The sequence below is a fragment of the Hydractinia symbiolongicarpus genome, chromosome 1, assembly GCF_029227915.1.
Source record: "Hydractinia symbiolongicarpus strain clone_291-10 chromosome 1, HSymV2.1, whole genome shotgun sequence".
NCBI lineage: Eukaryota > Metazoa > Cnidaria > Hydrozoa > Anthoathecata > Hydractiniidae > Hydractinia > Hydractinia symbiolongicarpus.
In genome coordinates this window covers 13,771,869-13,794,843 of record NC_079875.1, presented here as the reverse complement: position 1 = coordinate 13,794,843, position 22,975 = coordinate 13,771,869, and the positions used below count along the sequence as shown (strand labels likewise).

Genomic DNA, 22,975 nt, shown 5'->3' with positions numbered 1-22,975 from the left:
TAAAAAGAAAATTTTGTATTGCTTAACAACAATGGAATTATGTTAATATTAGCCGAGACCAAGTGCCCAACATATATATGAAAGACGGGCAATAAAATTTCATCGGTTAATGCGTGGTGATCATATTGTCATGATTAAGTTTCCCAGGTGTCATTTCCTTTTATTTCCCAGTTATTCTTCGATAAAATATGTCATTTACAAATGTCTTTGCTTCATGGTAAAATTTTGTCCAGCCATGCTTTCTCTTCCCCTATAGGGAGTCCCTCTCTTATTGGATAGATCAAATAAGGGAGTTTCCTGACATAAACCGTCCGGATCTAGACTCCACAATGGAAACACTCTATGTTTGGGCAATTTACAGTGATTTTTAACCGTATTTAGCGTATAATCAGTTTTGTTTTCACCAAGCATGATTTTATGAAACACTTTCATATCGCCAAAATAAACTCCATGCAAAGCAAGGTACGTATGACAAATCTCAGTTTTTTTTTTAAGCTCAGGTACGAGAGACACAGGTGGGTGATGCCATACGCGCTCATTATCAGCAAACCAGGAAACATTCTGAGTTCTTGATATATCCATGACCCATTTTGAAATCGAAGTTGTGCCAAAGTCTGTACAAATCAACGAATTCTCGTCTTCCAAAATCCGTATCGCTAATTTATTATTAAACACAACGAAACCTTCGTCAATTCTCGCTGGGGAGCATCTAGTAAAACCCCAGAAAAGGTACTCAAGGTTCATGCGTTTAGGTAGCTCGAACATAAGACGATGGATGCACGGGTAATAATCATCATCCACTCTCAAGAAGTAATCAAAGTCGTATTCCTGAAAAGCGAACCTTAAACTTTCTAAAATCCTCAGCGCAAAATTCCTTCCAAGAGGCGTCCGTAAAATTTTCATATCATTGTTATTATGACTAGATTCATTTTGTAGCTGCATTATGATCTTATCCAATGGCTTTCCGTCAGCTGTTAATCCATCCAATATGAATAGGCTTTTGCATCCCTTATATTCATGACAAGTTTTCATCCACGTGTCTCGAATGTCATCTCGACGATTTTTGTATTTACTTGCAGTAAAAATCCCAATAAGTAGGACTATCTTTCTATTTTTGAGGTTCCTTTGAATTTGTGATTGAATATTTAAAACTTTAACAAACTGAACTGAATGTTCTTCGTGTATATATAATCCCTTCGTTGAAAACGAAATCAACAAAAACAATAAAAAACTAAGACAGAATATCATAATTTTTGGAAAAACACTCTCGTGTTTACGTTTTTCTAGACTTTTCATATCTTCGCATGTTATAAAAAACTATGTGATGGTAATCAAGAGAGCTTGCAAGTAAACCATTGTCCCACAATAGTTTCTATAATTATAGCCGTATTGTGTGTGTTCAAAAGCGTTACCAATATTCTTTTGATCTTTACGCGAGTTTTTGAGAACCAGGGAGTTGCTTAATCAAAATTTTTGTGATTGAATAAGTTAAATTACGAAAATTAATTAATTTCTTTAAATAATTTAATTACTTTAATTTATTACCATAGGTAAGGAAAATAAATTAGGTGACTAAAATAAATGCATTATTTTAATGCGTCATTTTGATAATAATTAAACCCCGTGATATCAATCACCGTTTATGCTAAGTAGCCACAGAAAACGAATGGGACAGTCAAAGATTATCGCGGCCTGCATATGCCAACGAAGAAACATAATGGCCATTTTAGTTTTTAAAGTGCTTGTGGTCACTGTTATGTCTGTAGGTCTGTTTAACATTTTTGTCTTCTATAAGCCTTCAGAGATAGAGAAAAGACTTGTTTTTTGATTGTTCTAAAATGTTAAGTTAACTAAATTGTCACGTTTTTAGTCACGTATAGATCTTAAACGCACCAGTTTTAGGTTTTTTGGCTAGGAACGAAGATTTTGAAGCCTTTTATCATACCCTAAATTTATTTTTTATGTTGAGGTTGTGGCCATTTAAGTACCTCACATCTTTAGCTAAAAAGCATAGAGTATATAAAGAGTATAAAAATGCAGTTTGGCTACAACTATATTCTTAAGCAATAATTCATATGCTAAATAATGCAGTTAGCTAGGTAGCTGTTACTTTTATCATTATCCCGAAAACTCTTTCTGCAAATAAAATGGGTAAGCCATTGTTTTAGCTGGACGTGTAACGGTAGGCTGTTCCCTGTGTTTTTATTTATTTAAACCGAAGTTGCAATGAAGTTTTTCTAAAAAAAGGGTATTAATAAACGGATACTGACCGGTTTTGATGTTGTACTGTGAAATACAAAGCCCGAGGTCTGTAATTACAGACCAAGCTTGTAAAAAAACATTCCTTTGTCAACAAACAACAACAAAGCTATTTTTTTTAAACTTCTATTCCCAAGCCACCAAGGAAAAATAAAAACGCATGTTCGATTTTAAACTTTTGGGATTTAAAATCGTTGGATTAAGCTTTTGCTGATATTAATTGTAACGAAGAAAATACTAAATCTAAAAAAAATACTAAATCTCCAATTTTATTAGATTGCCATCTGGTAATATCCTATCTTGCTATTAGAAATAAATTAAAAATAAAAGCAATGAAGAGAACCCATCTTCTGTAATTTTGTTTTGATAGTGCGTTATAATATTGCAAGTATCTACATTGAGACAAATAGTTTTTTACAATAAAATAGTAGCAATGAGGAAGACTCTATTCTACTTTGAGTGGAAACACTTTATTCGTATACTAGGACCGCAATTTCTATAATAATAATAATAATAATATCTGTTTTCTATCTGTGTGTGTGTGCGCAAAAAAGGTTGTGCTACGGCCACACGAAATAGTGTGGCATCTAACGGGCGACCCCTGGTGACACCATTTTGTTCTTTGCTACATTTGAGTACAGGTTAAGGACTGATCTATCTTGCATAACGCAACGTTATATTCCTTATTTTTATGTAAAACTTGACAGTATTGTATTCTTTGCTACCTATAGGTACGCTTTCTCAAATGGAGGTGGTACAACTCTTAGTTGGAACATTGACCCTTTCGCACCTCTTGGTGGTAAAGAACTAACCCAATATGACATTTTTCATATCAACAACCTTTACAATTGCCCTCAACCTGTTGTAGAAAAACCAAACAACGGTGAGTATATATTGTATCTTTGGTTGGAGTTACTTCGCAGAACAAAAGTTTGACTCATTTTAATTTTTTTAGAAACTTCATTGCTTTGAAAAAAATGCCAGCATAACTTAACTTTATTAATCTTCAAAAAACCAAAATTTGAAAGACAAAAATATTATTATTTTTTTTTGCTACAAGCCATAATACATTTGGTGATTTAAACCCGCCAAAAACCAGAAAAGAAGTATTTACAAATTTACTAATGCCCTTTTCAGATTAAATGCCTTTATTTTCTCCCCAAAAATGTTTACTGAAATCAGGGTGAAGGCTACACAAAGTAATGACAATATAAATTCTTATTTCTTTTCCTTTCAGTATGCGCTGATCGTAACAACACATGTACTTTCCTTAGCAACATTAGCATAGATTGTCAAGATCACTACTTTCAGCAACTATGCTCGAGGACCTGTGGAACATGTACTGGACCTGAGAATGATCGCTGTGTATTTTTTACTAATCATGTGCATACCGGTGAATGTAAACACTTGCTTGAACTCGGACATTGCTCTAGCGATAGTCACTTCTTCATCATCGATGTTTGCGTGAGGGCGTGTTGCGAGAAGGGTTTTTATAGAAATTCTTATGATGTATAACTCCATGTGTTTTAATTGATACGTACTTTGTTATTATTAATACGTAGAACCTTGCTATAAGTGCCGTGGAGCCTCCTTAAAACAGACATCTCTAAAGAGGACACATCCTTAAGACGGACAAACAATTTCGTCCCGGACGATTTACTAATAAACCCTTGCAATAAACCTCTCCAAAACGGACAGTCTAAAGCCCAAAAACCTCCTAAAACGGGCAGTCCTTCCAAGTCCCGCACGGTTATTTCTCCCAGAATTTACCTCTACGAATCAGACAAAGAAACGTTTTGACCAGCTGCGAAAGTTTGCAATTATCATTTGCATAAAATTAAGGTGCAATTTTTACTTTTAATCATAATTCTGCACGAATTCATTATATTTTACTGATCTTCATGGACACTTAGTGGGTATTTTCGAGTAATATTCAATATCTATGGTCATAGAATGTATGGACATAAGAAGTTTAGCGAGTTGTTTCTAACAAGTGAGTATGAAAACTAAGTATCATACAGCATAGCAAAAAAAGAATAATAAAAAATTAAAATCTGGCAAAGGAAGGGACGGCCTAACGAGGGTTAATAGTGCTTACAGTATTCTTTAAAATAAACTCACGCCTAATCAGTTTCCTTAACATAGACAAAAAACTTACCTAATGTGCAATTTACAAATAATTAAGTGATTTATAAATAACAAAATGCAGCCTGATATAGAGTTGTTGGTATAGTGGAAGAATAATCTAGCAATAGGACCAGTCTTGATGTTTTTGTGGTCTGCATTCTTTAGGGCATGGCGAAACGCTGTTGGAACATGGTCGTTTACATCCAACAAATCCGCTTGTTCTTGTCAGTCTCCTGCTGGGAAAAGCATGAGATTGTGGAAATTTCGTGCATTGATAGGAGTCGTGCTGTATTGCGTCTGTTTTTACCAAAGGCCAAACATGCTCGTCAAGTAAATCTTCATCAACTTTCTGGTGATTCGAAATTAATTCTTGAAAGACTATTTCCGTGACAGTGTTATTTTTGTAATTACGAAAGCAAAATCCGTGACTCGTTATCCTCTTCGACTCTTGCGGAGAATCTCGCATACAGTGAAATAACTTTTCGCTTTCCAGCCATTGCTCTACAGCGTAGAATTCACGATTTAGTAAAGGACTGTCAACATCTCGCACGCACGTCACGTCAACAGTACTATCGCCTATTGGTAACAATCTCCAAAAATTGCGTTTCAAATGTGGTATATTCCCAAGTAAAAAGATCTTCCTAACATCACAAAAACGTAAATTTTTGTGTGTCTTTGTCAAAACATGCTGCGTTTTTTTTGGTAAACTTCCATCATGGTACACACGCAGCATCCAGTCATGGTAGGTAGCTGAATTAGCAGCTTCAGTTGCAAGGACAGAAATTCGTTTGGTTGCATTCTTTGTTCTTCGAGCGTTCAAAGAATAAGACAGAATCCACGAGCCTGGTTCGTCCTTCATATCATTTGAACAAAGGTTCACCGGACTTGGCTTACGTGTGGTGCCTTCTGCTGTTTTTAAAGATAGTGGATCATTGTTATTTTGTAGAAAGACACTTTCAGACTTGATTACTAACTCAAGGGAAACTTGTGACCGTTTGTACAACCAATATGGTGATAGAATAATCATAGAAATCGCAACAGCGGTACAAAAGTCCCTAAAGTAACGTACTGCTTCTTTCATCACGACTATGGTGTTTTGTGCAAAGTTTTCTCATGTAATCTAAAAAGCAAATAATAATTCATAAAAGGACATTTATGCACGCCAAACATGGAAATAAAACATTATTTAAATTTACTGCTAAAACCAATCAATTCATTTCATGCAACTCTGAAACCCTATCCTTGTATTATGTTTTTAGGAGACATTTCAAATTTCTGGAATGACAATATAGTAAAAAAAAAATAGCAAAATGTCAAAAATGTCACAAATGTAAGATGGCTATTAACTCATTAATAGAGAAATAGCAACAGTAGATTGATATTATGTTGTTCAGTAAAGTGTAGGTACGGATTGCCTAGTTTAGTGTGATTGCACTGTTACCCAAATAGTGTAGCTATATTTTTAATAATAAAAGTTTAGATTTGTCATATTAACGAACATAAGAGAATACAAAACAGAGCCTTGAGCATAAATCAGGCGCAATTTAAAGTATTACATTCTCGAGCTTTCTTAGCACCAATGTACCATTAATTTTGCAAAAAAATTGGAAATTGTAAAATTTCAATGTAGCAAATCGTATCATAAGGTCTTTTCCAGTTTTGAATGCACTAGAAAAAACTTAAATTATTTAGTGTGTGGCGTTATAATGTAGATACACAAACTTGAACTTGAATATAAAATTTGTACTTCAAAATGGCTGTCGAACGGCCGAAACTTCGCAAAGAGGTATTTTTCATATGCACTAGATACAACATATTCTCCTTAGTGTTGCAGATATGTGCTTATTGGTTGAAACTGTACTTCTGGTTCATCACCTTTGGTCGCTTTGATTTAGTACTGAAAAGAAGGTATTGTATCTTAACATGTTATTTATAATTAAGTAAACGAACTGTTTCGATATATTTACATTTAAGATTTTTAGTGATGAAAATTTGGAATAAAAAAAACGCAAGTAAAGATATTTTTTCCCAAATAGTTTTTGTTTTATCCGTAAAAATACTTTTATTAAAAATAACATATATTAATGCGGGTGTCCAATTAGCAACTACAAAGTGTGTTCTTTGACCAAATACCTAACACTCCCACTTCCAGTGTCGTTTATATGTTTTTGTGTAGTAGCTGCCATGCTACTTATGTTGGTAAAACCAAACGACATCTTAAAGTGAGGGTGTCCGAACATATAGGTATCTCACCACCGACGTGTTGCCAAGCAAGAAGACACTGCCGTATGAGACCATATGTTGGAGTCGCTAATTTTGATGAGTTCTCCATTGTTCTTAAAGAAGCACACAACTACATACTCAAAATAAATGACAGTCTTGTGATTCAATGGGATAAGCCACCTATTTACAAGAACGTAATGAGCTCTCCATTATATTTATTTAATTAAATTTACTTTGATGCACATCCTTATATAGGTTTTGTTTTTTCTTAATGGTATTTAAACTCGTCTATATACAATTGACTCTCTCTCTAATCTGAATCTCTATTATCCGAATCTTTCTATAATCCAAACAAAGTCACGGTCATTTAAACCGTCCTAAAGAAACACTCATAATTTACTTTCTAATATGCGAATTTCTGTAAACCGAAAACCTATATAACCTAAACTAAGTTCCAGGTCCCTTCAGCTAAATTCTACCTATTATCCGAATTTTTAAATGTAAGTATACCATTAACACTATCAAATGTTTTTGTTTTTCATAATTTGAACCTCTGTTAAAAAAATGTAAGACTTAGACAATCTTAGTAACAAGAACACTTTTTCAAAAATAAATAATGTACCAATTTGTTAAGAAAACTTTCTTATTCGATTTTATTTCTTCCCTTACTTTTTTTAATTTTTTCAAAAAAGGTTCCATTTCTCCCTCTTATCCGAATTTTCAATTCGAATTAGAAAGTCTTTCTACTATTCGAATCTCCCTGCAATCCGAATAAAAAGTTATTCCCTTTGAGATTCGGATTAGAGGAAGTCAACTGTATATAGAGAACCGAATTTTAATTCTTATATGTAATTATGGCTGCAATATACAGCCGAAAGCTAGTTGAAGGAACAAATATGTCAAAAAACACACTTTGTAAAACCATGTATGTTAAGATTTTTTCCCTGTGTGGCCTTTATAATCAAGAAATATGCTTGTCAGCAAATTCATATGAGTTACTTATCACTTTAATAGATTGTTTCTGCTGACAAAGTTTTAAATTATGGTAGCTCCTGAAAGCAATTAGCTGGATCTATTTGTTAAGGAATTTATATGAGTAATGCATGTACAATAGTCATCAAAAATGTTGGAATTATCAAAATTCAAAGACAAATGTAATTTTTTGATTTGATTTGATTCCAAATAAATAACCCTGATTAAACACTGCTTTAGTCTTTTGACCTTTTCATCACACTCCCTAAAAAATAAAGTTGCAAGGATATACCTTAACAACATAAGTTAATGTCTGAAATATAAATAAACCACACGAAATAACGTCAACATGTTATTTACAAATTTCTTTAATCATAGAACTGGCACAATGCATTCATTTTGTGCTTTAGTTCCGACATGTTTACATTGATCCCAAGTGTTTTCACTTTCAAATTTTTCGTTGTTGATCTATATACAGAAAGAAGTCAGTATAAAATAAAACGAACAATAAATATAGCAAATTGTGGGTCAAAAACAAAGCAAAAACAAAAACAATTCAACAAAACATCCAATCTTGATGATTTTTTGGTCTACACTTTAATGGACAAGGTGGTACAACTCTTGTGCACGGTCTTTTACAACCCATAAAGCCACTACTATTTGTTTCTCGTCTGCTTGGAAAAGGGTATGACTCTGGATATCTCTCGCAACTATACCCATCATGCTGCATGGAATCGTGCCGCACCAGTGGCCAGACAAAATCTCTTAATAACGTTTGATCAGACTCTTTGAAAGGTTCAAACGTTTCATTCTTGTGATACCCATGTTTCCTAATAGCGTTGAAGACTAAATCTGATACAGTTTCATTTTTGGAATTGCGAAAACAAAATAAACCAGCCAAAACTCTCCATCCTCCATGTTGAGGATGATCCCGCATACAATGAAATAATTTTTCACTGTCTAGCCATTGCTGAACAGCGTCGAATTCACGTTTTAGCAAAGGGCTGTCGATGTCCCGCACACACGTTACATCTACAGTTTTATCACCAATTGGCAAAAATCTCCATTCTCGACCACTAACTCCTGATAAATCACCATATGATGGAATATTTCTTATATCACAGAAACGTAAGTTCTTGTGTTTCCCTGACAAAGCAAAAATTCGATTCTTAGGTAACTTTTCATCGTGATACAAACGAATTATCCAATCAGAATACAGCGTTGAGTTGGCAGCTTCACCTGATAGTATGTCCATCATGTTTGTCCAATGTGAATCCTCAGCCCACTTTCCATATAAAGAATATGATAAGATTTTCTGACCAACAACTTTTTTATCGCTTTTAGCGCACAGACTTGGCATACCTGGTTTTGGTTCAGGTCGTTTTCTCAGTGATTGCATCACTTGCATTTTCTGTGCTTTTTTAACATTGAGGTAAATATTCTCTGCTTGAATACGAAAGTAATGTGGTGTTGTATTTTGTGCCAACCAATACGGTACACAGACAATGGCAGCACATATCATTGCCAAGCAAACGCTCTGAACATAGCGCTCTATGCTGTGTCGTTTAGTTTCTGACTTCGCTTCACTCATTACAGAATTTAGATAGCTTTCTTGGCGAATATAACAAACTTCACGTGTTATCATCTGAAATTTTAACTATTTACTCATGGTCTAAACGGAATAAAGAATGTGAAAGTTTAAAATAAAAAGAGTCAGTTATGTCCTAAGATTTTTAAAACAGAAATACATATCCTCACTTTACTCTTATTCCCATGACTAAACAGAGAGATTTTTAACCAGACTACAAAGTCATATTTTACAAATTTTTGCTGCTGTTTAGTTTCATCCATCTTCACAATGTTGCCGACTTCTTTTAAATGAAAAGTTGATATTTACAAAAAATTAAGTCCAGTTTTTCTGCAATCTATTATTCTTTAAGATCAATAAATTTAAGTTCACTGGCTTTAAAGCTTACCTCCCACATTTAAAAAAAGTAATCGAATATGAACTCAAAATATTCCTTTATACTTATTTTGTTTTTTTCGCAAGATATTCGTTGTTAAGGTTGTATTACCTGAAGAAGAAGTTTCGTGCCAGTCGCCATCTCTTGTCCCGATTGTAATTAAATGCCTTTTTATTTATTTAAAAGAAGAGCGAGCACCTATACCAGAATTTGCACATGGTCTTATGCAAAGACAAGTGGACAGATATTTAGAATTGTCAAAGCCTTTTTTGCCAGTGTTGATCAAACATTCTAGTAATTAAAACTCGACATTGAAAGGGTATTGACTCTGTTAAACGAGTACACGTAGCTCGCTGTTTCTTGCCTGTTGGAAGACTGGCAAAGGAATCCTTTCCAGCGCTACTTCTATTATTCTTATTGTACAAAGGCAGGGCAAAAACAACACATTTTACAATAATTTATAGTATAAACAGAATAAGATCAACTTTTTTTGAAGTGAGAGGTAAGCTTTAACCAATTTGCCTTATGTATCTGTTGTGGAATTATATGCAGAAATCTGCAGACATTAACAGTTCCCCTATAAAAGACATTTTTAGAGGTAAATCTACTTCTCTGTTACTTAAGTCCATGGAGAAGAATTTTTAATAAAATAATTCATTTAGGGTATTTTTCTTTCCAGTACTTCTCATGGTGTTTTTCTAGCTACTTGGAGACCATACATTTGGGTATTTTTATTTCAAGAACGTTTCATGGCGTTTTTCTAGCTACCTGAAAATCATAATTTGGGGTATTTTTAGTTCAAATGCTTTTAATGGAGTTTTTCTAGCTACTAAGAGACAACACTTTAAGGTATTTTATGGTCAAATACTTCTAATGGTGTTTTTCTAGCTACTTGGGGACAATACATTTGGGTATTTTTAGTTCAAATACTTTAAATGGTGTTTTTTTAGCTATTTAGAGACTAATTGTTATAATTCTGCAATCGCAGACAAAAATATTGGGATTAAGGCAGTTTTTTACTCATTATCCCAATATGGAGAAAAGAGTCAAATAGTCAATATTATGCAGCCGGAAAGCTGCAAAGTCGCTACTTTTGCACACAAGTACGACTGGTGGAGAGCGTTAAAAAGTTGCTAGTCACATTCTTTAGCACGCCTACACACCGAAATAATTCACGTCAGGGACCACGAAATCCCTGAAATTCGTGATTAATTGCCTTGCTGACGTCAGCAACAATTAGTACATTTTAAGAACTTCGTATTTGCCAAATTACCTAAGTCCACTCTAAACATTGACAAGTGAACCTTCACAAGCTCAAAATGTGTGAATCTAATATAGAATGAGCCTACGCAATTACTTGTGGTGGCGAACTTTGAAACTCGTTGTCATGTCCCAACATAATGTGACTACGATTGTAGCCGTAACAGAGGCAATACGTCCCAAAAAACCGCATATCGATGCTGTCAATGTGAGTATAATTCTTTTTCTCAGAGGCAGAGCACTAGCTGAAGTCATATATTCGGAGAACTGATAAACAAACTCGAAACCTTCTGTAGCCCATTCTATATACTCTTAAAATTACTGTGTAATTTTAAGGGCATTCGTTTTTATTTGAGTGAGTTATTTTTTTCTAAACAGGTTCATATAGTTGTTGCTTCTTTTTAGATGATTTAATGCGTCGTTCAGTAATCCATTTTCTAAAGTACTGGCTTTTTTCTTAGAGAATGTCTTCTTATCCCAGTTGGCTTCTGAAAGAAATTGTTGAAACTTTTCTGTGGAACATTCAATGATTTCTCGCCTATAAAATGTTGGGGTAGCTTAATTATCAGGGAGTAACTTGTCAGAAAGGAAAAAGATTAAGAAATGATGAAACACATCAGTTTCAATCATTCCAGGTTTATAATTGTTGCTATGAAAATTACTTGTGATTGTGCTATCAAGTTATGGTAGCAGTTGTCAAGGTCACTCTCGTTGCTTTTGTAATTGTTGTAATAGGATAATTTTGTAGGAGGGTATCTATAAAGTTTTTTAGTTCATTACTTGATGTATGATTAAGAAAATTTAGATTTAGATCTCCGGCAATGTAAATATGCTTATTTAACTGATCTAACTTAGTTAGGTGGGATTAAAAATGTTTTTTAAATTCTTTAAAGATCTCCGGCAATGTAAACATGTTTTTTTAATTGATCTAACTTAGTTAGGTGTGATTGAAAATGTTTTTTAAATTCTTTTAAGATCTTGGCAGGTTTTCTATACATAACAATTACAATTATATTTCTGATGATTTGATTTAAAAGTTCAACGATTAACGATTCACAATGCGCATTATTTATACTGAAAGTTCTTCTTAATTTGTAATAAATAGAGTTGTGTATAAAGAGACATGTACCACCATCAGTGTTATTCTCTGAACATGGTTGATGTGTTGAATTATAACCCGGAATTTTTAAAATTGAATTTCTACAATGGATTCCCTTAACATTGTTTAAAGTTTTTTGTAGTACTTGTGTTAATGCTAAGCACTGAAATTTTGTTATCACATTTTAAAAAATGAGTTTTGCTTTAATTGAAAAAATTTCATTAGTTTCAATTTTCAGATTTTGAAAAAAATTCAAGTCTGGATAATTGATATCGTTTAATGTCACGTTAGAGTTAAATATATCAAAAAGATACAAATAAAATAGAGAGTTAGTGGCTACCTGTGTTTTTCTATTTAAATTCTCTTGTGATTAATTAATCATAAATAATTCGCGAGTATATCAAAATTTCCCTGTTTTTTTTTTATCTGCCATTGCAATTCTTTGGTTTTGTTTGTTCCATCCGAAAAATCCCTGATAGCATAAATGTTCGTATCTTTTAATCTGTTAGCATTTTTTAATGTTAAAAGTTTGTATTTTTAGTTCCGCAATTTAGTTATCAATATTCATAATCTGTTATTGTCTTGGATATCCCTTTTAATGTCTTTTTTTACTTCTTTATCCAGACCCTTCAAATTTTCATCTATTAACCCTTGCGTAACTTATTCATCAATCGCTATTTCAATTTTTTTTTGCTTATTTCCCATTTGTTTAATTCTGTCGTTAAAACTTCTAACTTTGCCTGCGATTATATTCAGTAACGTCTGTTCTTAAATGTATATATATTTGTTTTTTAACTTTTATTTTATTTATTTTAAATTTTATTGTCATTAGAAGTTTTCTTACTACTAATATTTAAATCTGAAATATCTTAAGAATGAGAAGATGTTGTTTAAAAATTCTAAAAGTCTTCTTAAGGAGTGAAGTAAGCCATAGAGGCCATCGTGTGCCACAGGGCCCAGGGAAATGTGTAATCTTTAATAGGACTGTTTTAGATTTCATTTTTGTACGAAGACCGGCTTCGGGCAAAGTTCCATATGGTAAGAAAGCATATCTCAAAAAACTGCTGACATCAGCGTTTTTTTCCTGCCAAGTTGATATTTGGCATACTTACATGTTGTATAAAGTAGGGATTCCTTTATTTCAATGAAATATATTAGGGGTAACTTTCTTTCTCCAGAGTATATAAAAAAACCTTTTTTCGTATTGTCGTGTTTCAAAAGCTACGTTTTGGCATTCTGGTAAAAAAATCTAGACAGAAACCAAATTAACAAAAAATAACTCTGGCAACGAATGGAGGAATTAAAAAAAATTCAATAGGTTTTAAAAGCATTAAGATGTTTGGAAACAAAGAGGGCATTTAAAGGTCCCTTGCCACAAATTAAAAAAAATGGCTTTGACCTTTTTGCTGAACTAGTTACAGGAAACATGTCATCGAAACTAATAAATAAAGTATTAATAGCAACTAGTCGATAAAGCCCGTGGAAAAATCCACTGAGACAGGATAAAATTGAAAAATAAACGTCATATGGGTTTTGATGATGTCAGGAACTCGTCGGCAAAAAAAATTAGAACTTTGTTTTTACGTTGCCTCTATTGTGTAGAGCTTAAAGCGCTGATCAAGAAAATGTATGTATTTACGTGCTTTTGATGAATGGTTTATGGGATATAAGGGTTTAAAAATTTTGCTGACGTCAGCAAAGTGCCTTTTAAACCACAAAAATTTTTTCTTGTGAAATTTGTATACCCGTCACATTCATTTATAGATCTTGAAACGCTGATCAAGAAAATGTATAGGATCATGTACTATTGACAAACCCCTAGGGAAATGTTGTGGTTTAAAGGTTTTTTGATGACGTCATAAAACCGTGCATTCCGAAACGGATTTGGGGACCCAGGCTTGGGAAACTTACTTACCCACACGTCAACATTATTTTAACATCAAAGTTTATAGATTAGAACAAACGTAAGATTAATTCAACAAAAAAAAGATGAGCAACAAAGTACGTCAAAATATCACTCTGGTGACGATACACTTGTTCGTCAAATTTTCTACAATGGATGACTGTCCCTGGGTACGATTTTAATTTTTCCTGCCAAAAATTCAAGTCTTTTTTCTATCATATTTCTATATTAACATATGGTAGAATTTTTCTTCCACTGTGATTGGCTAATCTACACGGAATATAATGTATTTTTAATTGTCTACAGAGAAACCACAAAAAGCCTGCGTACATAAAAAACCTTGGAGGAAGAAACCTCCAAGTTGAAACAAAGCAAATTCACATCGACTACGACAGCAAAACAGTGCCGTAACCACATCAATAAAATTGTGATTTCGGCACTGGTTAATTTATATTGTTATATGAAGTAACATTAATGTTAATTACATTTAGAAAATCTATAACTACACAGTGAGAAAATTATTAAATCAAGAGACGGAAAAAATAAACTCTCTGTACACATTACCTTTATAATTTCCACATGAGACTCAGCGCGCGTCAACGGTAAATGAGAAAACTTAAATGCGATTATCGCCAAAGTAACATAAACAAGAGGACTACGAATATTACTCCCACTGCAGACTGATACAAAAGGGTTAGGAGTGAACACTTTTTTAACCGTAAGATCTGCTGATACAAAAGGGTTAGGAGTGAACACTTTTTTAACCGTAAGATCTGCTAATACAAAAGGGTTAGGAGTAAACACTTTTTTAACCGTAAGACCAGTATAAAGGGAGGATTTATTGATGGAACTGATACAACATAATCATGGATGGAAACGACTTAACAATGGATGGAAAGTCATTACTAGTGAAGCTCCAACCTGTTTTTCACCCTATTCTTAACCTCCAGGGTCTCAGAACCAGCAGACGTAAACCTATTGATTTGCGATTCAATGACTCCTCTCGTATAACCTGGTCTAAAAATACCATTCAGACAGTTCGCTCAGTCTTTTCTCACATATGGTATCATCCGAACATATTCTCCCAATAGGTAACGCTTGACCATAAATACAAAATATTTTCATAAGGATGACAGGAATTAAAATGTATTTTACTGATGTCCGTCAATATCTTTACAATCCAAGTCTGTATCAAAATATAATTTTTAAGTTTCACGGTAACATTTAAGAAGGTAATACTGTCCAAAGACCTTCGTGTGAAAACTTAAGATTATGTTGAGACTATATACCGTAATCAAACGAAGGGTTCAACTACTTTCTTTTCTAAGAACTCGGTGAGCCTAATCCAAAAATATGCATGCTTAAAGTGGGGTGAACCAGTTAAATTCAAAAAAAATTTTCTGGAGAACACACTCTGCTATTTTTAGTCATGCCTATGCAAAGTTTGAATTCTCGCAATTCCAACCTCTATCTAAAGTCCTCGAGACTTGTGCCATCTGGGATATTGGTATATAGGCCTATAACAAGAGGCCAAGGAATGTATTTTGTCAAAACAGAAAACATACGAACACGCACAAATAATCATACATCTTTATGTCGTACGGAAAATGGCTCCAACATATTCCATAATCATGTCTGTTAAATACTATATCTATACCATACCTATACCGATGAGGGTTAACGACTATTCTTCTTATAGGTGATTGCATTCCATTATTTAGCAATTCGCTTTTGCGCATAAAAAAAACTTCATCCTACCTGTTTAAGAAATAACGAAAAAAATCAGAGACAAAAATTATACTTCCTTGCCAATGTAAACATAGGTCGATTACTTGTCAAAAACGCTCAAACATTTCCTACTTTCATAAATTATGCGCACGCGTGTACTCTATGTTTTTGTTTTCAGTTTCTATCCAAACTCGTCCCCAGTGCCTTTTGTCTCTTTCCTTTTACTGAACGGCAAGACAAAAAAGAGACAAAAGGCACTGGGGACGAGTTTGAGTTTTTATCATGATTCACTAAAAACCATATTTACTACTTTAACTGCTTTTTTGATAACATGGTGAAACGTATTGTTCTTACTATGGAGAATTAATTTATTAACTTTCGTATTGTTTTTATGTCTCGTTTTTTTAAAGCGATGTCTATTACATTAAATGGAAATAGTTAAGCTTACTGCAGTGTATTTTGTTTTAAAGACAATTAATTCTGATATACATCACAACCAAATCTCGGTATGGGTTACGGGAAATAGCAAAGCATGGTTTTTCCTTTGTTACGTAGTGTCATTCGTGAGTGAGCCAATAACATAAATTTTTAGGATTTACGTTTCGGCCGTACGACGGCCATTTTCAAGTATAGCTATTTACAATTGACAAATTCAACACTATATACAAAATATCGTACGATATATCATCGTACGATCAAATATTCCGTAGGGGCAAGTCAATTATCTGAAAATAGAAATAATGGCATTGATGCAATATTTCTATTAAGAATTGGCTTATCCCTACGGATTAACAAGCTTTCCTTCAATTCCAAATCAAAATTATTAGATGCGGAGGAGATAATAGAAAAATTATCTAAAGATGGTCTATTTTTACAGAAAACAACATGCTCCAAAACCGCACTAGGGTTAATAGATTTGACGGATTTTCCAGTCAAGGCAGAAACGGCCATATGTTCGCAGGCTCTAACTTTCAAATGTCGCATAGTTTTCCCATAATAGATGGCATTGCAGCCATCACACTGATATTTATATACGACTTTTGAACGCAGAGCCTTTGAAACACGGTCCTTAAACCGGAAAAAATTGCCAATTCTACAACCCGATTTGAAAATAACCCTAAGCTTACAGCACGGAAGATGCTTATCAAATGTTTTAACTAAGTGAGTTCGCAGTTTCAACGATATATTACCCAAATATGGCAAAATAATAAGAACTTCTAACTTAGGCACGGTACTGAAAACTTTCTTATCTTGAAACATTCTGTCGAGAAAAGACTTAATGCATTGATCAATCAAACTTGACGGGTAGCCATTTCTTAACAGAATGTTTCTAAGATCTTGCATTTCTAAGTGAAACCTAGAAAAATCAGAAACAATCTTAAATATCCGAAAAATCAATGTCATTATCAAACCCGTTTTATATTCTTCCGGCAAAAAGCTGTTGTAATTCGTGTAAACACCACTAAATGTAGGCTTCCTATAGATAGATGTAACAAACTTCGATTCATTGCGAGAAACAGATACGTCAAGAAACGGAAGAGTTTTATCGGCCTCGCACTCAGACGTGAAAGATATGTTGATGTGTTGCCTATTAAGGTAGTCCTTAAATAGAGGCAAATGGCTAGGAGATGAGAACAACACAAAAACATCATCAACATATCTTCTATAATACACTGGCTTAAAGGATGATGGACAATTATCCAACCAAGTCTTTTCGTGGTGCGAAAGAAAAGCATTAGCAAGGCTGGGGCCAAGAGGTGATCCCATAGCTACCCCATCGACTTGCTTGAATAGTTGACCGTCAAACGTGAAATAAGAATTTTCTGTGGCCAGAGAGAGGAGTTTACGAAAATCACTTTTGCAAAAATTACTGACTGGGTCAGTCTCTGAAAATAAAGAATCAGTACAAATATCTATAGTTTCTTGCAAAGGAATATTTGTAAATAAAGAATCAACATCTAGGCTAGCCATAAACAAACTACTGTCCTGTTTACTAATTTCTTCAGCAAAGGAAAAAGAGCTGAAAACAGTATACTCATTAACTGTTAAGGGTGCCAAAAGTGGTACAAGAAACTTAGCCAAATTGTAGGTGGGTGTATCGATAGCCGATAAAATGGGCCTAAAAGGTGGACTTACGTATATATCTTTATCGACAAGAACAACTGAATTTCCTTTGTCAGATTTTTGAATAACTAAGTCCAAATTATTTGCCAACGAAAACAGAGCTTCAAGTTCTTCATCGCTCAGGTTTTTAATATTCCTTTGCAAGAAACTATAGATATTTGTACTGATTCTTTATTTTCAGAGACTGACCCAGTCAGTAATTTTTGCAAAAGTGATTTTCGTAAACTCCTCTCTCTGGCCACAGAAAATTCTTATTTCACGTTTGACGGTCAACTATTCAAGCAAGTCGATGGGGTAGCTATGGGATCACCTCTTGGCCCCAGCCTTGCTAATGCTTTTCTTTCGCATCACGAAAAGACTTGGTTGGATAATTGTCCATCATCCTTTAAGCCAGTGTATTATAGAAGATATGTTGATGATGTTTTTGTGTTGTTCTCATCTCCTAGCCATTTGCCTCTATTTAAGGACTATCTTAATAGGCAACACATCAACATATCTTTCACGTCTGAGTGCGAGGCCGATAAAACTCTTCCGTTTCTTGACGTATCTGTTTCTCGCAATGAATCGAAGTTTGTTACATCTATCTATAGGAAGCCTACATTTAGTGGTGTTTACACGAATTACAACAGCTTTTTGCCGGAAGAATATAAAACGGGTTTGATAATGACATTGATTTTTCGGATATTTAAGATTGTTTCTGATTTTTCTAGGTTTCACTTAGAAATGCAAGATCTTAGAAACATTCTGTTAAGAAATGGCTACCCGTCAAGTTTGATTGATCAATGCATTAAGTCTTTTCTCGACAGAATGTTTCAAGATAAGAAAGTTTTCAGTACCGTGCCTAAGTTAGAAGTTCTTATTATTTTGCCATATTTGGGTAATATATCGTTGAAACTGCGAACTCACTTAGTTAAAACATTTGATAAGCATCTTCCGTGCTGTAAGCTTAGGGTTATTTTCAAATCGGGTTGTAGAATTGGCAATTTTTTCCGGTTTAAGGACCGTGTTTAAAAGGCTCTGCGTTCAAAAGTCGTATATAAATATCAGTGTGATGGCTGCAATGCCATCTATTATGGGAAAACTATGCGAAATTTGAAAGTTAGAGCCTGCGAACATATGGCCGTTTCTGCCTTGACTGGAAAATCCGTCAAATCTATTAACCCTAGTGCGGTTTTGGAGCATGTTGTTTTCTGTAAAAATAGACCATCTTTAGATAATTTTTCTATTATCTCCTCCGCATCTAATAATTTTGATTTGGAATTGAAGGAAAGCTTGTTAATCCGTAGGGATAAGCCAATTCTTAATAGAAATATTGCATCAATGCCATTGTTTCTATTTTCAGATAATTGACTTGCCCCTACGGAATATTTGATCGTACGATGATATATCGTACGATATTTTGTATATAGTGTTGAATTTGTCAATTGTAAATAGCTATACTTGAAAATGGCCGTCGTACGGCCGAAACGTCGTTAAAGAGTTGTGTTCGTTTTTAGTTCCAAAAGCCTCGATGTCGTTTGATGTTGTTCTTACAGGTAGCTTAGCTACCCTATAGTTAGATTTTAGTGCTGGCATGATACTGGCTAGGTAGCTTAAAATCACAAAATAAATATTATCCAGATGTGACCATCCCTCATCATCAGACATCGGAAAGGCGTTTCTGTTCTTTACTTCTCATTGTGGGGTACCTCAAATTCTTGTAAATCCAATGAAAAAAAATTACTTAAGAATTTCTCTTCTTTCCCTTGTACTATTCATGGCATTTCTTTGCATGTCTTTAGTTCCAACCCACGATCCCTTAGCTTCCAACCGCGTCTCGGTCACAAATTTCAGCGCTAGCCACAATGGTGGACAGCCTTGAGGAACCCTGGGTAATTTTGAAAAAATGTGGTTCTGCCTTATGATTCTCAGATATTTGCTGCTGATATCAGCATATTTAGCCCTCGAGTGCCACACCTCCGTATATATAGGAGTTAATTATCTTTAGGCTAAATAACTTAGAAGTGGTAACGAAAAATTTACGTTTCAAAGTTTTAGTAACTGGAGACAAAATGGAAGTGCATTTGGTTAATTTGGGTCAACGCACCCATTTCGGAACACACGGTTGATCAACTGCAACCCTGCTTTTTTGAAATTGTTTTTTGAAACGCATAACCTTATACATTTTTCTGATCAGCATTTCAAGCTCCAGATAATAGAGGTAGAAGATTACCAAACTGATCATGTCATCCCTGTAAAGGTTTTCTGTACTAATAAAGTGGATTTCTCCACATGCCATTCCACTATTACTTCTGTTTCTGCTACTAGTGCTGTGTTGATTATTATTATTTTAGGCGTATCGTTGCTGTTTTAGTCGTCATCGGTACTATCATCGGCTTTGTCATCGTCACCGTCATCGTTGTTGTCGTCCCCTCATCGTCATCGCGTATTGTTAGTTCTTCCAATCAATTTTGTTGTTTTACTATCATTCTCTGTTGACAATTATATTTTTGTTGGTTATAAAAGATAAAAAGCTCTTTATCAAAAATTTCTAAATTTTTAAAGAATCTTGTTTTTATTCTTCAGGATAGACAAAACACCTATTACTCACGTTAAGAATACTGTTTATATTTCCTAAAATAAACCTCAATCCAAGTTTTGATAACAATGTATGTTCATTCTTTTCGGCAATTCGGTTAGAGGAAACGAAATTTTAGTCCGCTTTCCTAGGATGGTTTTGAAGTCGGTATTACATGAATAATGATAGCCCGAGAAAAGTTCAGTCTGGTAAGCCGTGATGAATTTTGACAAGGCTGCTATGTAAAAAACATGAAAATCAAAATATGAATATTACTTAGGTCGGTATTGCAATTTATCTATTTACTTTCCTTTAAAGATTTCAGGGTTAAAGCCCTATTCATGCTGGGCCCCAACGTTTTGCCAGACCTTAAGCAACAACTTGGTTGTTTTTGCTAATGACGTCATAAAATGCATATTTTAAAGTGGGTGAAAAATTAGGTTAAATGTGATTTTTGTATTTACCCAAACATAAAAAAATGTATCAACTACTTTGATATTTATATTTTAAATAATATAAATACTTAGGTATAAAAAACACAGACAAAACCAAAAAAACCATTAATGAGCTTTAATAAAAATGTGTTTCCACGCCACTCCCGTTGTAGGAAATGTTTACGTTGTAGAGACGAGGGGTGGGGTGGCGGGGAAGGCATTTTGTAATTTGTAAAAATGTCATACGATTTCATCTCCCAGCTTATCGCTCCCTAATATGGACTCTAAAGTTTAGTAATTAATTCCTGTTATAGCCACTATACATTTTAAACTTCTTTTACTTTCAGAAAGTCTCGGTTACAACTGTGATATCGATCCATAACCATCCAAACTAAATTACGTCGTTTTTCCTTTTAAATTTTATAAATAAACCGGAAAGATTTTTGTTACGCCTATTTTCAATATACTGGTCGTTAGCCCGTGGAAAAACCCACGGGTTTGCCCATCGCAGCTAAGCTACCATTTTGCGTGACAGACAGACGGACGGACAGACGTATACGGGGATTAAAATATTTTTTTGTTGTTGACACACAACAGGCATATCAGCCATTTTGAACTGATATATATTTTTAAAAGGACTACGAAACGGCTGTTACTGATTAATATAGATAGTATCATGTCATGGACAAGCGATTTTAAATCACAGCAATTAAAGTAATTACCTTTTTACTGACCAAGATGGAAGCAATAAATTGATCAAGATCCTTCCTTTTTTTAAAAGTTCGTTTTACGTTACGTTCCTCTTTCTAAAAGTTGGCTTTCTGTTACGTTTGCCTTGAATCAATTTGCATTATTTCTAAATATTCTCTTTCCTACGTGCAGGTAACTATATTTTTGGAAGTTCATAGGCAGTAGTATAAATATGAGCATTTCTTTTTTATGCTATTTATGAGTTTTTTCACTCTTCTGGCTGTCCAAACGGACTCTAAGTCTATGATCTTTTTATTGGTCCAATCAATAATATGATTACTCTTCCAGCTATGGTCCCCAATCTTATTCTTGTCTGTATCTGCGTTGCGTACAGCTCTTTTTTGCTCCTTAACACGTCGTTTGAGCATTCACAATCCTTACAGGGGATTTCGTAGACAGTGTTACATTGACTTTCTAGACATATGTTGTGTTTTGGATGCGACAGTATACTACATAGCGTGTTTTTAGATTAAAACACTGGCTTTATTTTGTGATCTTTTAATACCTTGGAATGTGTTACTTCTCTCTTTTATATACGGCATACACACTGTAGCTATTGGTTCTTTTTTTGCATCCTTTCCGTCACCATTCTTACCAGTTTTTACCAGTTGTGTTCCTGATTTTCATTTTAGCCTTTTTTATTGATTTTTCAGTTATGGCAGTCTTGGTGTTGCTGAGAATTTTTACGATAGTGTACAAGTGTTTGACCCATATACTACTAGTCTCCTTAGAGACCAACTCTTGCACATCTTGAGGCTTAAAGGGTCTTTCCGCTAGTACCTTTTTTTGGCTTTCTAAAAAGCCGTGAACGTATGATGGTTCTTGGTGGTAGCCATTTTAATAGACACACTCTTTTCCTCTAGCAGTTTTGTGACACTTGATTTGAATTCACTGCCATTGTTACATTGAAAAATCTTGGGGTATCGAAGAGGTCCCGCCTTGTAAAGGGATATAGTAAAAAATACTTGTGTGTAATAATCAGACAATTTTTGAACCTTTTTGTAGTTGTACATGTCATCTTCCAGCTCCCGAAGGCTCTTCCCAGCTTGCATCTCCAATTCTTGGTGTTTGTTGAACCAGTCGATTTTAGCCTGTCGGTCTTGTACCCACTGTGCTTGGGCGCTTTCTAGTTTCTCCATCTCCTTGTCATACCTTTGCGCTCTGCCTTGCCATTTCCTGCGACTTTACTGAATAGAAAGTTGGTACCACTGAAGGCTAATGCATTAATTAGTGCTCCCCCTGCCATGATTGCCAAGGTTGCGATTTATTGTTCGAGCCTTGCCTAGTCTTTGTAGCGATACCTAAGTTTTTCATGTTCACAAACCTGACTTTCCTTGCATTCTTTGCAGCGATACTTTACCCTTTCATGTTCACAAATCTCACCTCCCTTGGACTCTTTGCACCGATCCCTCCGCCTTTTATGTTCACAAATCTGACTCCCCTTGCAGTCTTTACACTGAGACCTCTGCCTTTTATGTTTACAAATCCCACTTCCTTTGCAGTCTTTCCACTTAGACCTCTGTCTTTAATTTTCACAAATCTCACTTCCCCTGCATTCTTTGAAGCGACAATTTA

At 34.4% G+C, this 22,975-nt stretch overlaps 4 protein-coding genes across 4 annotated transcripts; 1 reads left to right on the top strand and 3 right to left on the bottom strand.

The window, feature by feature from the left end:
- Positions 1–1,514, bottom strand: LOC130641163 (uncharacterized). The gene has a single exon (XM_057447848.1). The coding sequence runs from the start codon at positions 1,294–1,296 to the stop codon at positions 196–198; it is 1,101 nt and encodes a 366-aa protein (XP_057303831.1). The 5' UTR covers positions 1,297–1,514; the 3' UTR covers positions 1–195.
- A 2,872-nt stretch (positions 1,515–4,386) lies between these two features.
- Positions 4,387–9,788, bottom strand: LOC130641169 (uncharacterized). Its single transcript, XM_057447861.1, has 2 exons — positions 6,134–9,788; positions 4,387–5,506 (listed from the first exon to the last, which is right to left on the bottom strand). The coding sequence occupies exon 1, from the start codon at positions 9,224–9,226 to the stop codon at positions 8,138–8,140; it is 1,089 nt and encodes a 362-aa protein (XP_057303844.1). The 5' UTR covers positions 9,227–9,788; the 3' UTR covers positions 4,387–5,506; positions 6,134–8,137.
- Positions 9,789–16,252: 6,464 nt separating this feature from the next.
- Positions 16,253–17,506, bottom strand: LOC130653013 (uncharacterized). The gene has a single exon (XM_057456070.1). It carries the CDS (start codon positions 17,504–17,506, stop codon positions 16,253–16,255), a length of 1,254 nt encoding a protein of 417 aa, XP_057312053.1.
- A 142-nt stretch (positions 17,507–17,648) lies between these two features.
- Positions 17,649–18,670, top strand: LOC130652847 (uncharacterized). Its single transcript, XM_057456069.1, has 3 exons — positions 17,649–17,661; positions 17,841–18,228; positions 18,370–18,670. The coding sequence occupies exons 1-3, from the start codon at positions 17,649–17,651 to the stop codon at positions 18,668–18,670; spliced, it is 702 nt and encodes a 233-aa protein (XP_057312052.1).
- Positions 18,671–22,975: the final 4,305 nt, after the last annotated feature.